Source organism: Pezoporus flaviventris, unplaced genomic scaffold (genome assembly GCF_033815535.1).
Source record: "Pezoporus flaviventris isolate CSIRO_AGI_PZ_B2104156 unplaced genomic scaffold, CSIRO_AGI_Pfla_v1 ptg000064l, whole genome shotgun sequence".
NCBI lineage: Eukaryota > Metazoa > Chordata > Aves > Psittaciformes > Psittacidae > Pezoporus > Pezoporus flaviventris.
In genome coordinates, this window is record NW_026892612.1 from 3,213,456 (window position 1) to 3,237,500 (window position 24,045).

The window sequence follows — 24,045 nt, forward strand, 5'->3', positions numbered from 1 at the left end:
ACAGGGCTGGGGGGACTGGTAGGCAGCCTTAGAAATACCCTAGAGCCACCAGACCCTTGGAGCCTGGGGCCTCTCACAGTCAGTTGCCCTCTTCTCCCTTCAGGGGCCATCATGGACCTGCAGAGATCACCCAGAAGCTATGCGTGGCCCTGCAGTGTGTTCGGGTTCCTTTGTGATTCGAACCGTCTGGATGCTTTTGTGCAGGTATGGTAGCAGAGAGCTTCAGTGCTGCTTCTGTGCCCCCTAGTAAGCTGGAGGGCAAGCCCCTAGGGTGCTGTTTAGCCTGAAGAAGCCTGAAGAAAAGGCAGCTGAGGAGAGACCTTATTATTCTCTACAACTACCTGAAAAGAGGTTGTAGGGAGGTGGCTATTTTTCTGTCACCTGGAATCTGGTTCAGGGCAGGGATGGTCATGGTATTTTGGGGTGGATGCAGTTGGGCTGCAGCAATACAGCAGCAGGGTCTCTCCCCATCTCCTGCCCCCTCATGGCCCCATCTGTGATGTGAAACACTTTGAGGTGCTGGAGCACATCCAAGGGAGATGAGCAAAGCTGGTGAAGGGTCTAGGGGACAAGTCCTCTGAGAGTGGTGGAGGGAAGTGAATTTTTTTAGCCTTGAGAAAAGGAGGCCTAGGGGAAACCTTATTATTCTGTACAACTACCTGAAAGGAGATTGTAGCGAGGTAGGGTGTCCATCTCTTCTCCCAAGTAACAAGTGATAGGACAAGAGGAAATGGCCTCAAATTGCACCAGGGGAGGTTCAGATTGGATATTAGGAGCAATTTCTTCACCGAGGGGCTTGTCAAGCACTGGAACTGGCTGCCCAGGGAAGTGGCTGAGTGACCATCTCTGGAGGTATCTAAAATGCTTTAGATGCGGCACTTAGGGACTTAAATTAGTTGTGGGCTTGGCAGCGTCAGATTTGCAGCTGGGCTCTATGATCTCAAGGGTGTTTTCCAACCTAAATGATTCTAGGATGCTCTCATTTCCCTTAGCAACCCCAGCTGCCTCCCCCAGCTCTGAACATCCCTTTTTAGATAGGGTATGGCAGGAGTCAGGGGAGATGCAGAGCGCTGGGCAAAGAGAGAGCTTTGTCCAGAGGTCTGGCTCAGGCGTGGGGTTATCAGACATTTCAAGACGGATGTTTTCCTCTCCTGGGGAATTCAGCAAGTCCTCTTTTCCCATCTGGGAAGACGTCTGGGCACTTCTGCCGTTTCCCAACACACCACTCATTGGAGCACAAGTGCTCTGCCGCCAGTACTACTGGCTGCAGTGGTAGCAGCATGGGCCGTGTCACACCCTCCCCAATAACTGCTGTTGCCCTCTGCTTTCAGATGGATATTTCCCCAGGATATTGCTGGCCTTTCCAAGCATCTCAGAGCCAGGTGGTCATTCGGTTGCCTGCACAAGTCCAGCCAACAGCGATCACTGTGCAGCACCCCTTGAAGGAGTCCTCTGGGCTTGGGGACATCAGCAGCGCCCCGCAGGATTTCACCGTCTCTGTATGTCTCTCCTGGACACTGGGGTCTGGGCTCCAGCCATGGGAAAAAGCTGTAATGGGGGCTTGCTGCTCTCTGTGGTCTCTCCCAAGCACTGCTGTGCCCCAAGGGGACATTTCAGGGAACATGCAGGGTGGCGTCATCCCATCTTAAGGCTCGTGTTTTAGCTCAAGAGCTTATCTCCACCATACCTCAGGCCAGCATGGACTGGAGCCATGTGAGAAGGGCTGGGTTGCGGGCACGGAGCCGGCATGCATGTTTTCTCATGGCTTAGTTGAGCCTGACCTCTGCCCTGTGCTTTATCTCCCAAGGGAATGGATGGAGAAAAGGAAACTCTGCTCGGGACTTTCACCTATGACATAGCGGAACAGCCGATCCAGACCTTTCCTCTGCAGGTGTGGGAAGTGTGTGTGGGCAAGACACCAGGGCAGAAACGTACATTTGCCAGCAACTCCACTGCAGGAGGAGTGTTGACGGTCCCTCCGGGGGCAGAGCTCCCGTCTTGGCTGAGGGAGATGTGGCCGAGTTGGAGGACTGGGCTAAGCAGCCCTCAGCAAGGGCAGCAAAAGCAGAGCAAGACCCATGTTGACCCTACTGGGGGTGCAGCTGCCCAGAGCTCCCCACCTATGCCTGCTGCTTCTTGTGGCCTTGCCAGCGACACACGTGCTGCACGCTGCCCGAAAACACAGTGTCAGGTGGCGAGAGCCAACAGGCAGCACCGTGGGGATGCCCAACCGGCAGTTGCAGGGTGGCCACACCTCTGGGCCTGAGCTCTGCTGGGTATGCAGCTGGAGGAGCCTCAAGGTGCTGCCACAGCCCCTGCACAGCAGTGCTCCCTGGCCACTCTGCAGCACAGAGACCACTGCGAAGGGAAGGGGTGGCAGGACAGGGACCAGGCGGTGCCAGGGAGGACACCAGCACTTTGTCCCAGCAGCAGCAGCACTTTCCCCAGGCTCCGTTTTGGCCCTGACCCAGCAAGCCTCAGGTCTGCACAGCAGCCCAGCCTGCTCGCTCAGGCCAGGGCTTTGCTTTGCCAGAGGCACAGGGGTGGGAGAAGGGAAGAAGGCAGAAGCTGTCAGCCGGGCCAGGGTGGGAGCGCACCTCCCAGAGCAAGGGCCAGACTGGCAGAGGAAGACGCGTGGGGCCTCCTGCCGCTCCCTGCACTCCACAAGTGACACGTCTCTTTGCTGTGTTTGCTTTGCAGAATGAGCTTCTCAGAGCCTTTCAGTTTATCAGACTTGCCATACAGAGCAACTGGGGCAAGTCGGGCAACACCTGCATTTATCGAGTGCAGGTTCATGGGAAGGTAGCGGGAATGAATGCTGCCGGCGGGTGACAAGGAGACCTCCTCCACTAGAAACAAAAGGAAGGAAAAGCCTCCGAGCGAAGGAGCATGGCTGTTCGTTAGCGTGAAGCAGAGCAATGTTGTTCCACAGGCCCGCTCAAAGACAACGCAGGGCCTAGACACAGCGGGAAACCTGGGCAGGCCTGTTGGAAACTTAAAAACATTTCTTGTAAAGGCTTGGGCAAGACACAGCAGTGAAGCAGTGATTTATTACATGTTTTTGCAAAAACGGGTGTCCTAACCGCCATCTTGTGGTCTTGTTCTGAAAGTTACATTTGTTTAAAGGCTGGTGGCAAAACCACTATCTTGATAACTTTTTACCGGCCCCAGAGGTGTGTGGAGTCCTGGGTGGGGCAGAGCCCAAGGTATTGCCCACGAGGAATTCCTTGCAGAAGCAGGGAGAAACTCCACTGGGCGGTTCAGAGGCACAGCAAGCTGCTCAGGTGGCTTGTGCCTGGTGTGACGGGCGCTTCTGTCCGTTGCTGAGGCTGCTGGATCCTCCAGTGTGGTCTGGGCATGCTGATGTGGCAGCCGCACACAGGAGCCTGCCTCGAGGAGCAGCCAGAGCCCCGGGGAGATCCTGGTTCAGCTCTCCTGGTTCAGCCCCCTGCCAAGCTGTCTGACTGGTTTTAAGCCACGACAGTGCTTTTTGGCACCCAACGTGGGGCAGGAAGGGTTGAGATAACGACAGATCTGACCGGATTAATAGTCATTCTGTTATCAATATTGTAGCCAATTTCGGTTTAAAGTATAAATTTTATTAAACTGAGTAAGCGACAGCAGATAAAACAGCGCCGCGTGCGCCGGAGAGTCCTCCGCCACGCCCAAGACGCGCACACGCGGTCCCTGGGAGGCGGTCCTTTATCTTTTTCGGTTCAAGGCCCCAGCCAATCCTATCCCCCCTCCTCACTCGGATGTTGACATGGCTCTTCCCCATTGGTTCCCTTTGTTGCAGGGGGGGTCTCATTACCGAGAAGTTTCGGGACGTTTCGAGAAGCTCCTAGAGGCTTCGAGAAGCGTCCGCTGCCAGCCTCCTCACCGTCGCAGCCCCCTCCCCTCAAGCGTTGCAACAAGACACCACGTCGAGCCACCCAGCCCCCCTTTTCTCTCTCACAATCCTGTGCAACAATACAACTGATCTCCCCCCCATTACATACAGCGTACAAGAGAATCAAAAAGTGGTATGACAGCCACAGAGAGCCTCCCTCCCCCCAAAATTCTTGATGAACAAACCCCACACATTACAATTCGTCACAATGCTGATTGGCTCTCAGAGTTGTTCTTGTTGATCTCACAGCTTCAGAATGTTGTAACTTACTTAGAGCCGGTATTTGCTGCGTTAGTGTTTATCAAGTGTGGGGCTTGGGCTAAGGTTCTTGTCTCACTGTGCTTTATGGCAATGACTTGTAATACGGGCGGGCTCCAGCAGCAGGGCGGGACGGACGTGGCCGTGGACTTGTACCTCCCCGTCCGGCTGCTCTTCACCGTCCTGGCCCTGGGCCTCGCCCTCGCCTCCGTCTTGGTGAGGCCGCGGGGAGCCGAGGGGGGCGGCCCCGGGAGCCGGCGGGTGCTGAAGCGGCACGGGAGAGCGGCCCCGGGGACCGGCGGGAGAGGGGCCGGAGGCAGCGGGGGGATGGCTGCTGGTGGAGGAGGTCGGGGCGATCGAGGAGAGGAAGTAGGCGGCTGCCGAGCAGCGGGAGAAGGCGGCGGAGGAGCCGAGCCCCGCGGCCTAGCCGAGCCCCGCGGAGGAGCCGAGCCCCGCGGCAGAGCCCCGCCCCGCGGAGGAGCCGAGCCCCGCGACGGCCGAGAGCATTCCCCGGAAGCCGCCCGCCGAGCCCCAGGAGGATGCAGGAGACCACGCAGCATTTCCCAGCAAGGCAGAGGAGGAAGAGCTGGACTCAGGAAAAGAGAAGCTGGTGGTGGGAGAGCCGGCAAGCACAGCAGCTACACCAGCCCCAGTGACAAGTACAGCAACATCAACTGAGAGTTCTGAAGGTTTTGAATGGCCTTTGGGTATCCTTGGGACCTGCCTGCTGATTGTGATGGAGATCAGCATGTTGGCACACAAACAGACTGTGTGCTACCACCACCATTTTGTCTGATCTCAGAAGTTAAACGGAGTCGGTTTTGGGTCTTGTCTGGGGTTAGATGACAATATAGGAGGACCAAGAGGTTTTCCCCAAGGCTGGACAGTCATGAGTGGCAGGGTGTGTGTGACAGTATGGGCAAGTATCTAGTCCATGCTTCCCCCATACCCATGGGCCTTCCCATGCACAGTCGTCTGGCCTGCCTGTGACACGGCACCCCCAAAGCTCTGGCCCAGCCTGAGGGCCTTGTGGAAGGGCTCTGGAGGAGTCAAGGGTCCCAGGGTCAGGGAGGCCTTGAGGCAGTGGGAGGCCCAGGAATGGGAGGTGGGAAACCTCAGGGAGGTTCTGGGAACCTGTGGGGTCAGGAGAAGGGAGGTAGGGTGCTAGGCAGCCATGAGGCCTGGTGGCCACACAGAGGCACCTGGCGGGCACAAGAGGTGTGGTGTTGTGCTGGTGCAATCAATCCCAATGCAGGGATTGTAGTGGTAGGACAAGTAATGGGTTCAAACTTAAAACAGAGGGTACTCTTTACTGTGAGGGTGGTGAGGCACTGCAAGTTTGCCCAGAGCAGGGGTAAATGCTCCATTCCTGGCAGCGTTCAAGACCAAGTTGTACAGGGCTTTGGGAAACATGATCTAGAGTGAGGTGTCCATGCCCATGCTCATTGGGGGGGGGGAGGGGGTTGGAAACAGGCAGTCGTAAGTCCCTTTCCAACCCTAACTGTTCTATGGTTCTATGATTCTATGCCTTGGCACAAGAGACACGGCTCCTCCGACCTGTGGACCCAGGTGTAAGGTGCAAGGCAGCAGCACCCGGCAGAGGCCCAACAAGGCTCAGGAGCTCGCATGCTCTGGCTCCTGCAACAGCTGCCAGGGGAGCGGGTTCTGCCCCTCGGGTCTGGCCTGTGATGGCTGGAGCTGGGCTGCACCAGGACAACTGCAGCGTCTCTCCCATTCTGCCTTGTGCCCTGTGATGTCACAGCCATAACCTCATTCCTTGTCTCCCGGGCCTGATGTGAGGTCAGTTCCACGGCTGGCTGCCTTCCTGGAAGCAGCTCGCGCTGTCCTGTGGCACTGTGTGGCTGTGGCAGGAGCACTTCTGCCAGGGACTGGCTTCAGCTTTTGCCTGTGCGGCTGTGCCTCAGACAGGCAATTGTCTTGGGGCTGAGGAGCTTGCTTTCTCCCCAACATGCGGCAGAGAAAGGCTCCCTCAAAATCGCAAGAGGCACCAAGATCCCCTTTGAAGAGGAGAGCTGCCTGCAACATGGAGACTAGGTGTGTTAATGGAGGAGTTCCTCCTGGGGGCCTCTCCTTGGTGTGAGCACTGGCAGAGCCTAATGCAGGGCGGGTGGGGGACAGGGTTGAAAAGCTGACAAGGGCTCTATGCAGAGCAGGAGCCGTGGAGTTTGGGGAAGTCGCTGACAGGCCCCATGAGGCCACGGACATAGTGGGAAACCTGGCCGGGCATTCGCTGGTTTGTGGAGAACTAGAGAGAGACACGGCCCAATGTACTTTCCACAAGGAATTCCTTGCACAACCAGGGAGCAACTCTGCTGTAGAGCACAGCAAGCTGGGAAACCTCAGGGAACTTTTGTGAACCTGTGGGGTCAGGAGAAAAGATAGGGAGGAGGGTAGCCACGAGGCCTGGTGGCCACACAGAGGCACCTGGCAGGCATGAAAGATGTGCCGTGCTGCTGGAATCACCCAAGCGACAGCATGCTTTGGCACAGGAGGTACAGCCTCCTCAGCCTGTGGTCCAAAGTGTGGGGCAGCAGTACTTGGCACAATCCCAATGAGGCTCAGAGTGTCCTGGGCAGAGGACAACAGGGTGGAAATGGCTGCACTGCCTTGCTTCTGCTTCCTTTTGGGTCATGGAGGGGCCATCTCCTGGGCGCTTTCCCCAGGGCTATTTCCTGACCAGGGCCTCTGTGCCAGCAGCTCCTGCCTGCCTTGGATCACATGCCATGGAGACAGAGCGCAACAGGTGTTTATGCCCCCCAGGTCCACCCTCAGGCAGCCCAGGGCACAAGTCAGCAAGGTCGCTGCTGTTTTTTGAGCATAGGGTCTTATGTTCAAATGGGTCCTACTCGGTTTGCCTTCTAAGGCTGTGTGCATCCACAGTTGCCTTTGGGCCGGCTTCAATAGATGTGTAGGGAGGTCCCTGAGCTGCAGAATAGGGAGGCAGGAGGCCACCACACTGGTTCCTGCAGCTCTCCCTCGTCTGAAATTTGCACCCAGTGTGTCTGTGCTACCACAAGCAGCAGGTGATCAATGCTTACCAACAGCAAAAGAAGATCAGGCACAGGCCCACCAAGCACCCGCCCTTTGTCTGGGTGATCTCTTTCCTGAAATGAAGGGAATCCTGGTGTTACCAGTGCTCATGGATTGGGACAGAGCCCCGCACAGGGGCATTTTCACTTGTAAGCTGAGATGCACCAAATCTGGAGGTCAGCTGCTGACAGAATGTTAGTAGACCGTCCGCTTTCCAAAGGAGCACGGTTTCTGTCTGCAGTCTTCAACGCTGCAGGCAGAACTTGCCAAAACAAAGCGCTCCAAGATCACTGTCAGACACAGAGTTAAATCCATCCAGTGAAATAAACAGAGCCAGCAATTGAAAAGCAGCTCTCTGGCAGTCTCTGCTCTGTACCTTCCCTCATTCTTACTGTGACAGCAGACCTGGTTGTACTTGAGATGAAGCACCTCATGTTCTGGGAATTTCCACAGTGCCGGTTGGAGCAGCAGGCACTTACTGCTGCTCTCCTGCCACCCCCATGGATCCATCTCGTATTCCCACAGCCAGAGGCTACTCAAGGACATGGCACAGCCTTCTCCTGCACAGACTCAGAGCTAATCCTGAGCACTCTGCTGTGACCAGGTCACCTCCCTGAGTCGTTTAAAACCAGTCAGGCAGCTCGTTCACTCACTCCCCCCCCTTCTTTCCCTCCCCCTACTCCTGGACGGACGGAGAGGAGAATCGAAAAGAATGCAACTCCCATGGGTTAAGAAACAGTTTAGTAACTAGGGTATAACACAGATCACTATTGCTACCACCAATAATAACAATGATAAAGGAAATAACAAGGGAAGAGAATACAACACCTCAGCACCAGCCGACCGATAACTTGCCCCACCCCGCCTGACCAAGCACCGACCGATACCTAGTCCAACCCCGCAGTCCTGGCCCTTCCGGGTAACTCTTATTTATATACTGGGCATGATGTGCTGTGGTATGGAATACTTCTTTGGTCTGTTTGGGTCAGGTGTCCTGTCTCTGCTTCCTCCCAGCTTTCCCTCCTCCCTGGCAGAGCATGAGGCTCACAAAGTCCTTGGCCAGACCAAACATTTGAGTAGTAACTAAAAACACTGAAGCTATCAGCACTGTTCCCAGGCTGAAAGTCAAAAACACAGCACTGCACGAGCTACCAAGCAGGAGAAAAAATGACCGCTCCTGCTAAACCTAGGACAGTATCCACCCCTTATTCCATACCATTCACGTCATGCTCAGATCCCACATTTTCAATATACCATCACTCTTACCTCAGTGCGCTCTTATCTTAGTGCATGGACCAGTCCCTATAAAGCTGCTGAATCCATCTGGTCCATGATGTCAGGCTCCATCTCTTGTAACAGTTTCAGAGCAGGAGAAGCTGTGTGCAGTGTTCACACTTGTGAATAACCTGGGCCATGCTGCCCATTGCTAAGTCCACCCCTCAATCATGAGTCCATCTCTGTGTTGCACCTCTGCTCTGATGGCCTGAAGTGCCATGGGCCCACCAGGCTCAAAATAGTTCACTGTCCCCTTCAGCAGTTTCTGCAGCTTGTTGCTGGGGACTCCATACAGCTGCCTTCCATCTCCAACGCTTCCAAGGCACTGGAGGGGCCCAGTGGACCAGGTATTTGCCCATACTGTCCCACACACCCTGCCACTCATGACTGTCCAGCCTTGGGGAAAATCTCCCGGTCCTCCTATATCGTTGTCTAACCCCAGACAAGACCCAAACCTGACTCTGCTTAACTTTTGAGATCAGACAAAATGGTGGTGGTAGCACACAGTCTGTTTGTGTGCCAACATGCTGATCCCCATCACAATCAGCAGGCAGGTCCCAAGGAGACCCAAAGGCCATTCAAAACCTTCAGAACTCTCAGTTGATGCTGCTGTACTTGTCACTGGGGCTGGTGTAGCTGCTGTGCTTGCCGGCTCTCCCACCGCCAGCTTCTCTTTTCCTGAGTCCAGCTCTTCCTCCTCTGCCTTGCTGGGAAATGCTGCGTGGTCTCCTGCATCCTCCTGGGGCTCGGCGGGCGGCTGCCGGGGAATGCTCTCGGCCGTCGCGGAGCTCGGCTCGGCAGCCGCGTCCTTCTTCCTCTGGTCCGCCGCCTTCTCCCGCTGCTCGGCAGCCGCCTCCTTCCTCTCCTCGACCGCCCCGACCTCCTCCACCGGCAGCCGTCCCCTCCCGGCCTCCAGCCCCGCTCCCGCCGCCGCTTGGTCCCCGGGGCCGCTCCCCCTCGGCTCCCCGCGGCTTCACCAAGACGGAGGCGAGGGCGAGGCCCAGGGCCAGGACGGTGAAGAGCAGCCGGACGGGGAGGTACAAGTCCACGGCCATGTCCGTCCCGCCCTGCTGCTGGAGCCCGCCCGTATTACAAGTCATTGCCATAAAGCACAGTGAGACAAGAACCTTAGCCCAAGCCCCACACTTGATAAACACTAACACAGCAAATACCGGCTCTAAGTAAGTTACAACATTCTGAAACTGTGAGATCAAGAGGAACAACTCTGAGAGCCAATAAATCAGCACTGTGACGAGTGACTATTAATCCGGTCAGCTCTGTTGTTATCGCAACTGCTTGGGCCCCACGTTGGGCGCCAAAAAGAACTGTTGTGGTTTAAACCCAGTCAGACAGCTTGTTCACTCACTTCCCCCCCTTCTTTCCCTCCCCCTACTCCTGGAGGGATGGAGAGGAGAATCGAAAAGAATGCAACTCCCACGGGTTGAGATAAGAACAGTTTAGTAACTAAGGTATAACACAAATCACTACTGCTGCCACCAATGATAACAATGATAAAGGAAATAACAAGGGAAGAGAATACAACACTTCACCACCTGCCGACCGATAACTCGCCCCACCCCGCCTGACCAAGCACCGACCGATACCTACTCCAACCCCACAGTCCTAGCCCTTCTGGGTAACATTTGTATACTGGGCATGATGTGCTGTGGTATGGAATACTTCTTTGGCTAGCTTGGGTCAGGTGTCCTGTCTCTGCTTCCTCCCAGCTTTCCCTCCTCCCTGGCAGAGCATGAGGCTCACAAAGTCCTTGGCCAGACCAAACATTTGAGCAGTAACGAAAAACATCGGAGCTACCAGCACTGTTCCCAGGCCGAAAGTCAAAAACACAGCGCTGCACGAGCTACCAAGAAGGAGAAAAAATGACCGCTACTGCTGAACCCAGGACACCCTGGCAGCCAGGGTTTTGGCTACTGACAAGGACATCCTGAAGTTTCTTGCCTACCTGGGCAAGACCTCCCTGCCTATGTCAGGAGCTGAGGCCCAGCTAGAGAAGGGCTCAGAGCATCTGGGGTAGAGTGGGACATGAGTCCCTCAAAGGGAGCTCACCTCCCTGTCTCATGAATATGCCCCCTTTAAAAATCTTGTGAGGCTGCATCTTCCCTCTCCCAGCTGTTTCTGCTCATCAGCCTGTCTCTGCACTGGCGTCCACCTCCGGGAGGTGCTGCCTTGGATGTTTTTTTTTTTCAGGGAACGCAATCCATTGTTGGTCACCCTTGTGATGCCAGAGAAGAGAGAAATCCAGCTGTGGCCCTCGAATGCGTGATATCAACCCCTCCCTGTCCTGACCTGCCAAAATGGTCTGAGTTGGCTCCTGTTGCTTGTCTCTGTAACTGTAAAACTAAAATTGCTTCACATATTTGCCCATTTCCTTATGTATTTGCTTCATATTTTATGCTAATTTTTCAGCATATTTAAATGCATTTAGTTTTTCCCATTTTTATTTTATATGCTCAAGTATTTTTCATGACTTTTGTCATGAAAATACCAAAGTATTTTCTCTTTAGACTGTTTAGATTTCATAAAGATTACTGTTCAAATGCAGGCTTATCTTTGAAAATGTCTGGCTTTTTGAGAAAAACAAAAAGTTTGAAAAGCAATTTTAGCTTGGGCACCTGTGTTTTTTCTCATTTTAAAATGATTGCGAGAGATCCTCCATATTAAGAATGCTGCCACTCAGAGTAGTCTGGTAATTCTTCAGTTATTCACTTACTAAAAGAATGAATGCCATGCGTATTCAAGTGTATGAAGTCTGAGCACTTTTTCAGAGTAAATGTCTGTACAGTATGTTAAATCATGCCATATTTCTAGCAAAGCATCCAAAGAAGCTGTCTGTGCCCAGGTTTTTTTATAGTTCACATTACCAGATGCAAAAGCCTTGGTGAGGGCAAAAAGGCAGCCCCACTATGTGCTGATTTCCAAGCTGTCAGTTCAAGGAAGTAAATACATTCTCAGATAATCTAGTTTCCTACCAAAAGGGCAGCAGGTCCTGCTTCTTTTTTTAAACAGAAGAAAAGCTCTTCACTATGTTTTTATGCTTTTATAATTAAGATGACAAACCTTTAGTGACATAAATGGAAATAATAAGTTTTCTTTACTTCTGTGTTTCTACTGCTTTTGTAGATAATACCCCTTTGCTGCTGCCTCATTGGGGATTGCTCTGTTAAATTTCTTTTCTGGTAAACTGAATTTATAGCACTTTGGGGTTTTTTAGTTATTAGTTTATACACTTATTTGTAAAATTGTACTTCTTGAAACAAAAGTTTGCAAGAACAAGCATGTACTGCAGAAATAGTTTTAGTGAATTATTCAGCATAAGACAGTTACTTGGGTTGAGACAGGTCAACAGGACACCAAGAGATTTTCTGTTGAGATGGGAAGGTTACATGCCTAAGTTAGATCCTAACTTCTCAATGCAGACTGTGATTGTGAATGAAATTGTAGCGTATGAGCTAAATTAACTGTGCTTTAATAATTTAAAACTGAATAAGGTATTCATCTTCATGGCAGATTTTGTGTGTATATATATTTCTTGCTTTATCCATTCATGTGGAGTGGTTCCAGCAATAATACTAAACCTTTACTATCCTATTTTTGATCAGTGTAATGGTCGCTTTTGGCTGCCCCTGCCTTTGTCCATCACAGCTTAACGCTTGCACCTGGCCAGCCACATGGTCTTAAGAGAAAAGCAAAGAATCCAGTCTTGCCTGGATTTGAAGGTTTTGGTTAAAAAAAAAAAAAAAAAAAGAGAAAGAATCTATATGTATAAAGGTTCTTGACTAGCAAGTTATAGCTGTGATGGAAAACATAATGGAGAAAACCTGTTTTCTCTTAACATAGGCAGTGACTAGCTGGGAAGGAAACTACCTTGTGCAGTGAAAACTGAACATATTTGAACTTCTTTGTGACATAGTGTGTTTTGGAGACACTATTAAAGGAGAAAAGAAACTGATAGCTAGAGTAGACAAAATGTTGAGAAGAACTGGTTATTTTGATATCAGAAAGCTCATGTAGGGTTATATGAAGTGATTTCATATGGGGTAGTTACCAGTGGCCAAAACCACACTATTTTGCAGGAACGTTCCCTCGCACTGCTCCATTTGCCAGCATACATGTAGGCTGAACTTAAAGTCAACGCTTGCCTTGGTGCCCGAGATAAAAGAACCCGTGTCATAAGGGATATCAAATATTCATTTAACTCCTATGTTGCATATAGAAAGTAAAGTGAAAAACTGCCATTAGGGAAGCAACATGGTATTTTGCAGTTTTTAGAAATACATAAAAATTATGCATATAATTTTATGCTTTAATATAAGCTTTAGTCTTAACGCCCCTGGAATGAATACATATATAGGTAGATGACTTTTTAAGGGCAGATCTTTCTTGCATGGAATTGAACCATAGAATCATGGACTGGTTTGGGCTGTAAGGGTCCTTAAAGCTCTAGTTCCAACTCCCCTGCCATGGGGAGGGACTTCTTCCACTAAACCAGGTTGTTCATATGACAAAGCAACCTTGATGTGAACACTTTGAGGGGTGGGTGTCGTGGTTTAAACCCAGTCAGGTAACTTGTTCACTCACTCCCAGTGAGTGGTGCCGAGCTGACAACAATCAAGGTCCGTGTCCGTCTTCCCCCCCCCCCTGCACTGGGGCTCTCCCCTTCCCTGCTCCTGGAGGAACGGGGAGGAGGATCGAGAGAGTGCAACTCCCACGGGTTGAGACAAGAACAGTCCAGCAACAAATCACCACCGCTACTATCAGCTAAAACAATGATAAGGGAAAATAACAAGGGAAGAGAATACGATACCACCGGCCAAGAAAAACGAGTTCCACCCGGAAGCTTCTGTCCTTCCGGGTAACTCCCAGTTACCCCCCACCCCGGGCATGACGTGCTGTGGTATGGAATACCTCCCCGGCTAGCCCGGGTCAGGCACCCCGTCTCTGCTTCCTCACAGCCTCCCCTCCTCCCTGGCAGAGCATGAGCCTCACAGAGTCCTTGGTCAGGGTAAACATCACTTAGCAACAACCGACAACATCGGCTTCACCAACGCTGTTCTCAAACTAGAAGTCAAAACACAGCACTGCACCAGTTAACACAAAGGAAAAAACATGACTGCTACTGCTGAACCCAGGACATTATCCACCCCTTATTCCATACCATTCACGTCGTGCTCAGATCCCACATTTTCAATACACCATCGCTCTCCCACATATATACATCCATATACATACAGACCAAGAGGAAAAAATCATTTTCTTAGTGCATGGACCAATCCCTATAATGCTGCCGAGTCCATTCGGTCCATGATGTTCCAAGTTCATTCTCTGTTGGGATGATGGCTGGAGGGAAGTCAGGGCCAGTGGCTGGTGACCTGGAGACATCTAGTTGATGGGCTATAAAAGCATTACACAGCAGGCAACAGTATACAATTGAGTTCACTGGCTGTTTTCCCCTAAAATCAAATCCCCTTGAGGTATACATCGGACTTCCCCATCTTCCCGCATTACCCACCAAGTATATCCAGGTCCCTGAGCAAAAGCAATCCCACGAGTGGGTTTGCCTTTACCTGAAGCAGGAATAACCCAGACTGTCTTCCCCAGCAAATTCTTCATATGCACCACAGGAACTTTGTCCCCCTCTACAATATGTAAAAGTTCTGACTGGGCTGGGCCAGCCCTGTTGGCAGATCCTCTGGTGTTGACCAACCAGGTGGCCTTTGGTAAATGTGTATCCCAATGCTTGAAAGTTCCCCCACCCATCGCTCTCAGTGTAGTTTTTAACAGCCCATTGTACCGTTCGATTTTCCCAGAGGCTGGTGCATGGTAGGGGATGTGATATACCCACTCAATGCCATGCTCTTTGGCCCAAATATCTATAAGGTTATTCCGGAAATGAGTCCCATTGTCTGATTCAATTCTCTCTGGGGTGCCGTGTCGCCACAAAATCTGTTTCTCAAGGCCCAGGATAGTGTTCCGGGCAGTGGCATGGGGCACAGCGTATGTTTCCAGCCACCCGGTGGTTGCTTCCACCATGGTAAGCACATGGCGCTTGCCTTGGCGGGTTGGTGGCAGTGTGATATAGTCAATCTGCCAGGCCTCCCCATATTTATACTTCAACCATCGTCCTCCATACCAAAGAGGCTTTAACCGCTTGGCTTGTTTACTTGCAGCACATGTTTCACACTCATGAATAACCTGGGCAATAGTGTCCATTGTTAAGTCCACCCCTCGGTCACGGGCCCATCTGTATGTTGCATCTCAGCCCTGATGGCCTGAAGTGTCATGGGCCCACCGGGCCAGAAATAATTCACCTTTATGTTGCCAATCTAAGTCCATCTGAGCCACTTCAATCTTAGCCGCTTTATCCACTTGTTGGTTGTTCTGGTGTTCCTCAGTGGCCCGACTCTTGGGTACATGGGCATCTACATGACGTACCTTCACCACCAGGTTCTGCACCCGGGCAGCAATATCTTTCCACAGTGCAGCAGCCCAGATGGGTTTACCTCTGCGTTGCCAGTTGCTCTGCTTCCATTGCTTCAACCACCCCCACAGGGCATTTGCCACCATCCATGAGTCAGTATAGAGATAAAGTACTGGCCACTTTTCTCGTTCAGCAATGTCCAGGGCCAGCTGGATGGCTTTCACCTCGGCAAATTGACTCGATTCACCCTCTCCTTCAGCAGTTTCTGCAACTTGTCGTCCAGGACTCCATACAGCTGCCTTCCATCTCCGATGCTTTCCCACAATACGGCAAGAGCCATCAGTAAACAAGGCATACTGCTTTTCACTTTCTGACAGTTTATTATATGGTGGGGCCTCTTCAGCACGCACCACCTCCTCCTCTGGTGACATTCCGAAATCTTTGCCCTCTGGCCAGTCCATGATGACTTCTAGAATGCCTGGACGACTGGGATTTCCTATTCGAGTTCGTTGTGTAATTAGTGCAGCCCATTTACTCCATGTAGCATCAGTTGCATGATGTGTAGAGGAGACCCTGCCTTTGAACATCCAGCCCAGCACGGGCAGCCGGGGTGCCAGGAGGAGCTGTGCTTCAGTGCCAATCACTTCCGAAGCAGCTCGAACCCCTTCATACGCTGCCAGTATCTCTTTCTCAGTTGGGGTATAGCTGGCCTCAGATCCTTTGTATCCCCGACTCCAAAAGCCGAGGGGTCGACCTCGAGTCTCCCCTGGAGCTTTCTGCCAGAGGCTCCAGGTAGGACCGTTCTCCCCAGCTGCAGTGTACAGCACATTTTTTACATCTGGCCCGGTCCGGACTGGTCCAAGGGCTACTGCATGAACTATCTCGCGTTTAATTTGCTCAAAGGCTTGTTGCTGCTCAGGGCCCCATTTAAAATCATTCTTCTTCCGGGTCACATGATAGAGAGGGCTTACAATCGAACTGTAATTTGGGATGTGCATTCTCCAGAACCCCACTGCACCCAAGAAAGCTTGCGTTTCTTTCTTATTAGTTGGTGGAGACATTGCTGTTATCTTGTTGATCACATCTGTGGGGATCTGTCTACGTCCATCTTGCCATTTTATTCCCAAAAACTGAATCTCCTGTGCAGGTCCCTTGACCTTACTCCGTTTTATGGCAAAACCGGCTTTCAGCAGGATTTGGATTATTTTCCTCCCTTTCTCAAAGACTTCTTCCGCTGTATCGCCTCACACAATAATGTCATCAATGTATTGCAGGTGTTCTGGAGCTTGCCCCTGTTCCAGTGCAGTCTGGATCAGTCCATGGCAAATGGTAGGGCTGTGTTTCCACCCCTGGGGCAGTCGGTTCCAAGTGAACTGGACACCCCTCCAAGTAAAAGCAAACTGTGGCCTGCACTCTGCTGCCAAAGGAATGGAGAAAAATGCATTGGCAATATCAATCGTGGCATACCACTTGGCTGCCTTTGACTCTAGTTCATACTGAAGTTCTAGCATGTCCGGTACGGCAGCACTCAATGGTGGTGTGACTTCATTCAGGCCACGATAGTCTACTGTTAGTCTCCATTCTCCATTAGACTTTCGCACTGGCCATATGGGGCTATTGAAGGGTGAGCGGGTCCTGCTGATCACCCCCTGACTCTCCAGTCTACGGATCAGCTGATGGATGGGAATCAGGGAGTCTGGGTTGGTGCGATATTGCCGCCGGTGCACTGTTGTGGTCGCAATTGGCACTTGTTGTTCTTCAACTTTCAGCAACCCCACAGCAGAGGGATCTTCTGAGAGACCAGGCAAGGTGGACAGCTGCTCAATTTCCTCAGTCTCCAAAGCAGCAATACCAAAAGCCCACCGGTACCCTTTTGGGTCTTTGAAGTACCCTCTCTTGAGGTAGTCTATGCCGAGGATGCATGGAGCCTCTGGACCAGTCACAATAGGGTGCTTTTGCCACTCCCTCCCAGTCAGGCTGATTTCAGCCTCCAGCACAGTCAACTCTTGGGATCCTCCTGTTACTCCAGAAATATAGATGGGTTCCACCCCTTGACAGCTTGATGGCATCAGGGTACACTGTGCACCGGTATCTACTAGAGCCTTATACTTCTGTGGGACTGATGTGCCAGGCCATCTGATCCACACAGTCCAGTAAATCCGATTGTCCCCTACCTCCACCTGGCTGGAGGCAGGGCCCCTCTAATGGTCGTCACAGCATTGGACACTTAAGTCGTGTTGAAAGGGATTATTCTTCGTTATCACAGGAGCTGGAGTAAAATCAGCTCTTCCACTCCATCTGGGAAACTGCTCACCAGAGACTGAAGCCGTAGCTCTCATGGGACGATCAGTCTTCGCCCTTGCTCCCCTCTTCAGTTCACTCACCCGTTCCTCCAAAGCTGAAGTAGGTTTTCCATCCCACTTTGTCATGTCTTCTCCGTGATCCAGCAGGTAAAACCATAGGGTACCCCGTGGCGTATACCTTCTGTATCTCCTCTCTTGAATAATAGGACGTCTTTTGTTAATAGCTGAGACGTGTGTTGGTACACGTGAGGAGCTGGATAAATCAGATACATCGTCCCTCAATTTGTCGAGGTCCTGGGACAGTTTTTTCACAGCTGAGATGATGGAAGGAGTGAGATTGTCTTCGAACTCTCGGAGTTTATGAACCATTTCATCCACTGTTAGTGGTACTATGTCATTCCAGGTCACTGTTGCCAATGAATGGGCATATGATGACGGTGCATTCCATGTAAGTTTTCGCCACATGGGTCGTGTACATTCAACTTCATCTGGATCTATAGGTGTATCCCCGTTATTCGGCTTGATGTGATAGATCATCTCTACGATGGCCGATTCCCTCAGAGACTGGATGCCTTTGTCTATAGTAGTCCACTTGGCCGAACGACTCGTAACATCGTCCTTGTACGGAAACCTTTCTTTCACAGCTGCCAAGAGCCTCCTCCAAAGGCTGAGGGACTTTTTCTCTCTTGCAATTGCTTTGTCAATTCCCCCTTCTCTAGCAAGTGATCCCAGCTGCTTGGCTTCTGTACCTTCTAGTTCGTGACCATCGGCCCCATTGTCCCAGCATCGGAGTAACCAGGTGATGATGTGCTCCCCTGGTTGACGGGTAAAATCTTTTCGCATATTCCGCAGCTCGGTTGAGGTTCGAGGTCGAGAAGTTACCTCTTCTTCTTCTTCTTCGTCATGTGATGATGACTCCTGATCAGATTCTGGACCGGGTGGTGAATTCATTGGTTCTTCATCTCGCTTCACCCTTTTTGCCTCCTTTTTGCTTGTTCTCTTGTGTACAGGGGCAACTGATATTGGTACGAATTGGTCCTCTGGTTTGGCTGCAGTGATTATCACTGTGGTTTGAGTAGCGACTGTACTTGTTGCTGGGGGTGGTGTAGCTACCGTGCTTGGAGCTGGGGTAACCGCGCTGTCTGTTGCAGTTGAAGTTTGAGCAGCTGCTGTACTTGCCACTGGGGTAGCTGCGCAGTTCATTGCAGCCAAAGTTTGAGTAGCGACTGTCGCTTTGCCCTCAAATCCGCCGATATTCTTTTCCTTTTGAAGGTGCTGGATAGTGTTGAACAAGGCCCTGTAAGCATAGGCCAAGCCCCAGCACGTTGCCGTGATTTGTCCATCTCTGGTATGGCCAGAATGACCACACACCTCATTTAAGTGTTTTACTAATTCTTCTGGATTTTGCAGTTGTTCGGTAGTGAAATTCCAAAGTACTGGAGGGGCCCACTGACCTAGATACTTGCCCATACTATCCCACACACCCTGCCACTCATGGCTGTCCAGCCTCTGGGAAAATCTCTCGGTCCTCCTACATCGTCTTTTGACCCCAGACAAGACCCAAACCTGAATCTGCTTAACTCTTGAAATCAGTAGTGGGCAAAACACACTCTGTATGCGTGTTAGCATGGTGATTCCCATCACCATCAGTAAACAAGTCTCAACAGCATTAAAAGGCCATTTAAAAAATTCAAAACTCTCAAATGTAAATGGTCTGGGGGGACGACTAGGAGGGTAAAAGGATGTCTCCTTCACAGGTTGAGCACCTGAGAAGGAGAAAAAAGATGTGTAATTGCTAAGCACCTCCATCATATACCTCCCAAAGTATAAAGGTGGTGACCACACTGGGAACATAAACCAGATCAGTTTCATGATCAATGATTCTATTGTATTACAAGTCATTACCATAAAGTACAATGGGATAAAAACCTTAGCCCAAGCCCCACACTTGAAAAACACTAATACAGCCAATACCGGATGGACGTAAGATATGGTATACTGAAACTGTGAGATCAAGAGGAAAAACCTTGAGAGCCAATAAATCAGCATTGTGACGAGTGACTATCAATCCAGTCAGATCTGTTCTTATCTCAACCCCTCGTGCCCCACGTTGGGCGCCAAAAAGAACTGTCGTGGTTTAAACCCAGTCAGGTAACTTGTTCACTCACTCCCAGTGAGTGGTGCCAAGCTGACAACAATCAAGGTCCGTGTCCGTCTCCCCCCCCACCCTGCACTGGGGCTCTCCCCTTCCCCGCTCCTGGAGGAACGGGGAGGAGGATCGAGAGAGTGCAACTCCTACGGGTTGAGACAAGAACAGTCCAGCAACAAATCACCACCGCTACTATCAGCTAAAACAATGATAAGGGAAAATAACAAGGGAAGAGAATACGATACCACCGGCCAAGAAAAACGAGTTCCACCCGGAAGCTTCTGTCCTTCCGGGTAACTCCCAGTTACCCCCCACCCCGGGCATGACGTGCTGTGGTATGGAATACCTCCCCGGCTAGCCCGGGTCAGGCGCCCCGTCTCTGCTTCCTCACAGCCTCCCCTCCTCCCTGGCAGAGCATGAGCCACACAGAGTCCTTGGTCAGGGTAAACATCACTTAGCAACAACCGACAACATCGGCTTCACCAACGCTGTTCTCAAACTAGAAGTCAAAACACAGCACTGCACCAGTTAACACAAAGGAAAAAACATGACTGCTACTGCTGAACCCAGGACAGTGGGGCAGCCACAACTTCTCTGGGCAACCTGTTCCAGTGCCTCAGCACCCTCATGGTAAAGAATTTTTCCCTAATATCTACCTAAATCTCCTCTATGTCAGTTTAAAACCGTTGCCTTTTGTCCTGTCACTACCCCAACTCTCTCAGCCTCTCTTAATATGAAAGGTTTGAAGATAAATAATCTTTCTAGAATAATGATTTTAGGTCTACCTGGAAATACAGTTGAGCTTTGTAGACCTATTTCCTCTTCATTCTAGGTTAGAGTGGTCTGTGCCTCAACTGCAGGCAGAGAAATAAACAACAATCTGAGTTGCAGCTTCTTACCACTCAGATGATAGCTCTTTCACTCATTACTTTTAATGAACAGCTTGTTTCTGAATTAAGCAATAAAGATAAATGGTCAGAGGAGACTGCATCTTGAATCATGCAAGTGATGCTTTACTCAGTGCAATAATCGAGAAACTGGCTGAGTGGAGAAGAAAGATTTGTTGTTATTAAAAACAAAATAAAACAAAAACCTGAGTGTCAATCTGTTAACACAGTCAAAAGGATAAAATACCTGTACCAGCTCTACCATTGTAAGAAATCTGAAAGAGACAATCTTCTGTTTTTCCCCCTCTCTACTGTTTGTGACACCCAGGATGGCATCTGCAGCTCTTCATCAAGGTGGAAACATGTAAAAGACTATTTTTTCTTTAATGGCAAGAGGAAAGAAAGAACTTGGGTGTCTGGGAGATAAAATGGATATGAAGAAGTTTACCTGTTTAAGTCAGTAGAAGGATTAAGGTCATATAATGATTACAGTTTGCAAAAAAATACTTGAGTATAATTTATGGAAATAGGTGTAGCAGTATATTTTTTCTTGAACTATAACCATTTTTATTGATTTCGTGATGATTGTAATATGTGTATTTTTGCAAAAGTGATATATCTCAATGGCACTTCAGGACAGTTTTTCCAAAGTAATAAACATTGCCACTAAGTGAAAAGATTTCATCCTATGTTATGCATTTTGTTCTTACTTTCTGTATTTAATACTGTCATAGGTGATAGGGTTTCTTTTTTTCCTCCCACTAGCAGTACCTCCAATCCAAAGTTGCTTAAGCAACATCAAGGCATCCAAAGAGTTTGCTCATGTGAATAATAGAGCTCCGCTTAATTTATGATTTTTTTAAGCCTCCCAAATACCTGTATGTTGAACAAAAACAAAGCCCTAAAATAGTTTCATGTATCTGCCTGTTCATCAGATTCACAGTCTGGGAATGAAGCCAACCATATAGCAGTGGCTGCAACAGTAAAACAAAAGTAGAGCCAGATCTCAGACTAAAAAGTAGTTTATCTGACCATCAAGACATAATCACCTACAGAGAATTGCCATTGCAATGACAGATGTTTGCACACGAGGCTGGTGAGGCAGCAAAAATGATAGTTTAACACTAGCTTTCACCAAATAAAATCAAAGACAGGAGCCAGACACAGTCCCAGTGCTAACCTCCTCTGTTATATAGGGAAAGAAAATGGCAGTATTTTAGAGTGCTTTTTGTTTTCTCTATTAATTTCTTTTCCCATTTGTTATCAGAATTCAGACCTCTGCTCTACTGGCATTGATACCAATTATTGCTCAGTTGCTCATAAGAGGGAGAAGAGTATTTCATCCAATTATTTAACCTGTTCCCACGTGGGTATTTGTATTTACTTGGCACTTGCAGTCCCTAATTGAGATTGAGGCCTTGTTAAATTAGCAGTGTATATGCATTAAAATACACATAGGTATATTGATGCATATATGTGTTTTTAAATATGTATACACACACGCATATTTTAATGATATGACATCTCTCCTTATGTCTGAATGGTCAAGAGAAAGGTGAGGAGAAAGAAAATATTTTTCCTGAATCAAAATAGGTGGAGAAAATTTAACTGATTTTTGGAAGTATAAATCATGATGAGGAGACAGGATGGCAATATTATTCAGCAGGTCTCTGACCCATCATTGAGAGTGTTATTTGGAACAGGTTATATGGAACATGTTCTCCCGTTGCTAAAACACTAAAAAAAAAAAAAAAAAAAAATTGTAACTTTTCCTTCTAAATACTCATTATACTTCCTGTAGAATTTCTGAGGAAGAGGGATATATAATATCTTAATATTCATCTGAAATAAAAAGAAAGTGGGGGGGGGGGAAGACAAGTCATAAGGCAGAAAATGAAAGTGGTGTCAAAAGCATACACAAGGGGGAAAACCTTAAAAACCAAGTAATGATGAAAGAAAACTTCTCCTATTGAACAATTAAATTTCAAGATTTTGAAGAAACTGATGCCTAAGAATGACCTTTATAGCATCCCACTCTGTCTCGCAGAATTTATACACAGGAAAGGAGGAACTTAAGAGCTTTTATCATGAATGCTTTTGGCTTAATAGAAATTGGCATCATACTGTTGTGCACCAGCACTACCTCCTGTCATCAGTGTAATCACCTTCCTTTACAGCGAAGAAAAGTGGTCAAGAACAGCATGCAACTTTTGGACAAAATGAGTGAAAAGTTTCCTCAACAATGTCTAAGAGAGAAAATGTCCTTCAGATTTCCTAAGCAGGTTCTAAAGCCCAGACAGAAAGAGGCTGTCAAAGTGGCCATTGAAGAGATCTTCCAAAGTATCTTCTACATCTTTAGCAAGAATCTGACTCTAGCTGCTTGGGATAAGACAGCTTTAGGACAGTTCCAAAATGGACTTTATCAGCAAATTGAGCAATTGGAGGCATGTGTAATCAAGAAGCAGACCCAGCATTTTTGGAGTAAAGACCCCAACAGGCTGAAACTGAAGAAGTACTTCAAAGAAATAGACTGTTTTCTTAAAGACAAACAGTACAGCCTGTGCTCCTGGGAAATAAGCCGTGCAGAAATGAGAAGATGTCTTCAGTTGGTTGATAAAGTTGTAAGGAAGCTCAACAACTAAGGTACAAAGATTTTGACCTCACATAACTTGGCTTTAAAAATATTTCTATTTATTATTTGTTCTATGATCTATCTTGTGGCAGTGCTTCTTGTTAGTTTTGATTGTATTTAAATAATTATGTTGCTGAAATATAATTTCGCAAATGTAATGCATTTAAGTAAATGCTGTGCTTCCAATTCACTTTAGCTTATTTCATAAGCTTCTTTGAAATAACTTCTCTAAAGTATCCTACAGCCACATTGGTTTAAGCATCAGATGAGGAACCACTTTAAAACTTTTCCTGATCTCCAGCCATTAAGAAGAGTATCATTCAAAGTGGTGGTAGTAAAAAGGTATGTCTAAACAAAAAATTGACTGGTAGGAACAGCAGCAATGGCATGCCAGATCTCAGGTACCATACCTATGACACGAGTCTCTTTTGCAGGTGTACATACTCTACCCACGATCATTCATGGATGCAAGCTAAAGAAGTGACAAGAGACACAGGTATCGAGCCTGAAGCTGAAATAGCAGAAATAAAGCCAGCTAAGAACTTCACTGTGGTCCAGAACAACAGAAAAGACCAAAGAAGCAGAGCAAAGAATAAGAGCCATTTTTCTACCTGGTGACACCCTGCCACAAATGTTAAAACAAAATGTACGTTTCTTGGGCTTTGTAATGAACAGCACTTGAAATGGCCCCACTGCAAGACTTTTTCAGTATTATTTCTGCTGCTTGTTTGGTTCTTTTTACACCACTTCAGCCTACTCATCTTTCTCGTTCTGCTATCCTAGTTTCAGTGCAGTAAACTGTTACTGAAATGGCCTCATTTTTATTATTATGGAAATAAGATATTTTCAGCTGCTCTCTCATGAAGAATCCCAGTTTTTATTGTCTCACTTGCATGCAGTGGGAATACATTAATTCGTGGCCCACTAATTGTTTTTAGTTTTGTTTTAGTTCATAACTATCCTTAAAAATCTCATTGCCAAATAAAAATATTTTGACGTATTTCAGTCAACAGGGTACTTTTCAGTGCAGGAAAAAACCCAGAATGGTCACTAGAGGGCAAACTGAAATTATAGACAAGTGTAAGAATTGAGGTGAATGTATATATATTTTGGAAAGACAGTGTTTCAGCTCTTTATAAGCGCATTGCTTATCAATAAACTG

At 48.9% G+C, this 24,045-nt stretch overlaps 1 protein-coding gene across 1 annotated transcript in view; it reads left to right on the top strand.

Moving 5' to 3' along the window:
• LOC133278238 (uncharacterized) overlaps positions 1–23,628 on the top strand; it is a 29,081-nt gene extending 5,453 nt beyond the window's left edge. Inside the window, exons 6-11 of the mRNA XM_061470750.1 lie at positions 104–204; positions 1,332–1,499; positions 1,808–1,891; positions 2,701–2,802; positions 22,429–22,894; positions 23,318–23,628. Coding sequence (XP_061326734.1) covers positions 104–204; positions 1,332–1,499; positions 1,808–1,891; positions 2,701–2,802; positions 22,429–22,893 — 920 coding nt within the window. The 3' untranslated portion in view covers position 22,894; positions 23,318–23,628. The remainder of the gene's footprint in view (positions 1–103; positions 205–1,331; positions 1,500–1,807; positions 1,892–2,700; positions 2,803–22,428; positions 22,895–23,317) is intronic.
• Positions 23,629–24,045: the final 417 nt, after the last annotated feature.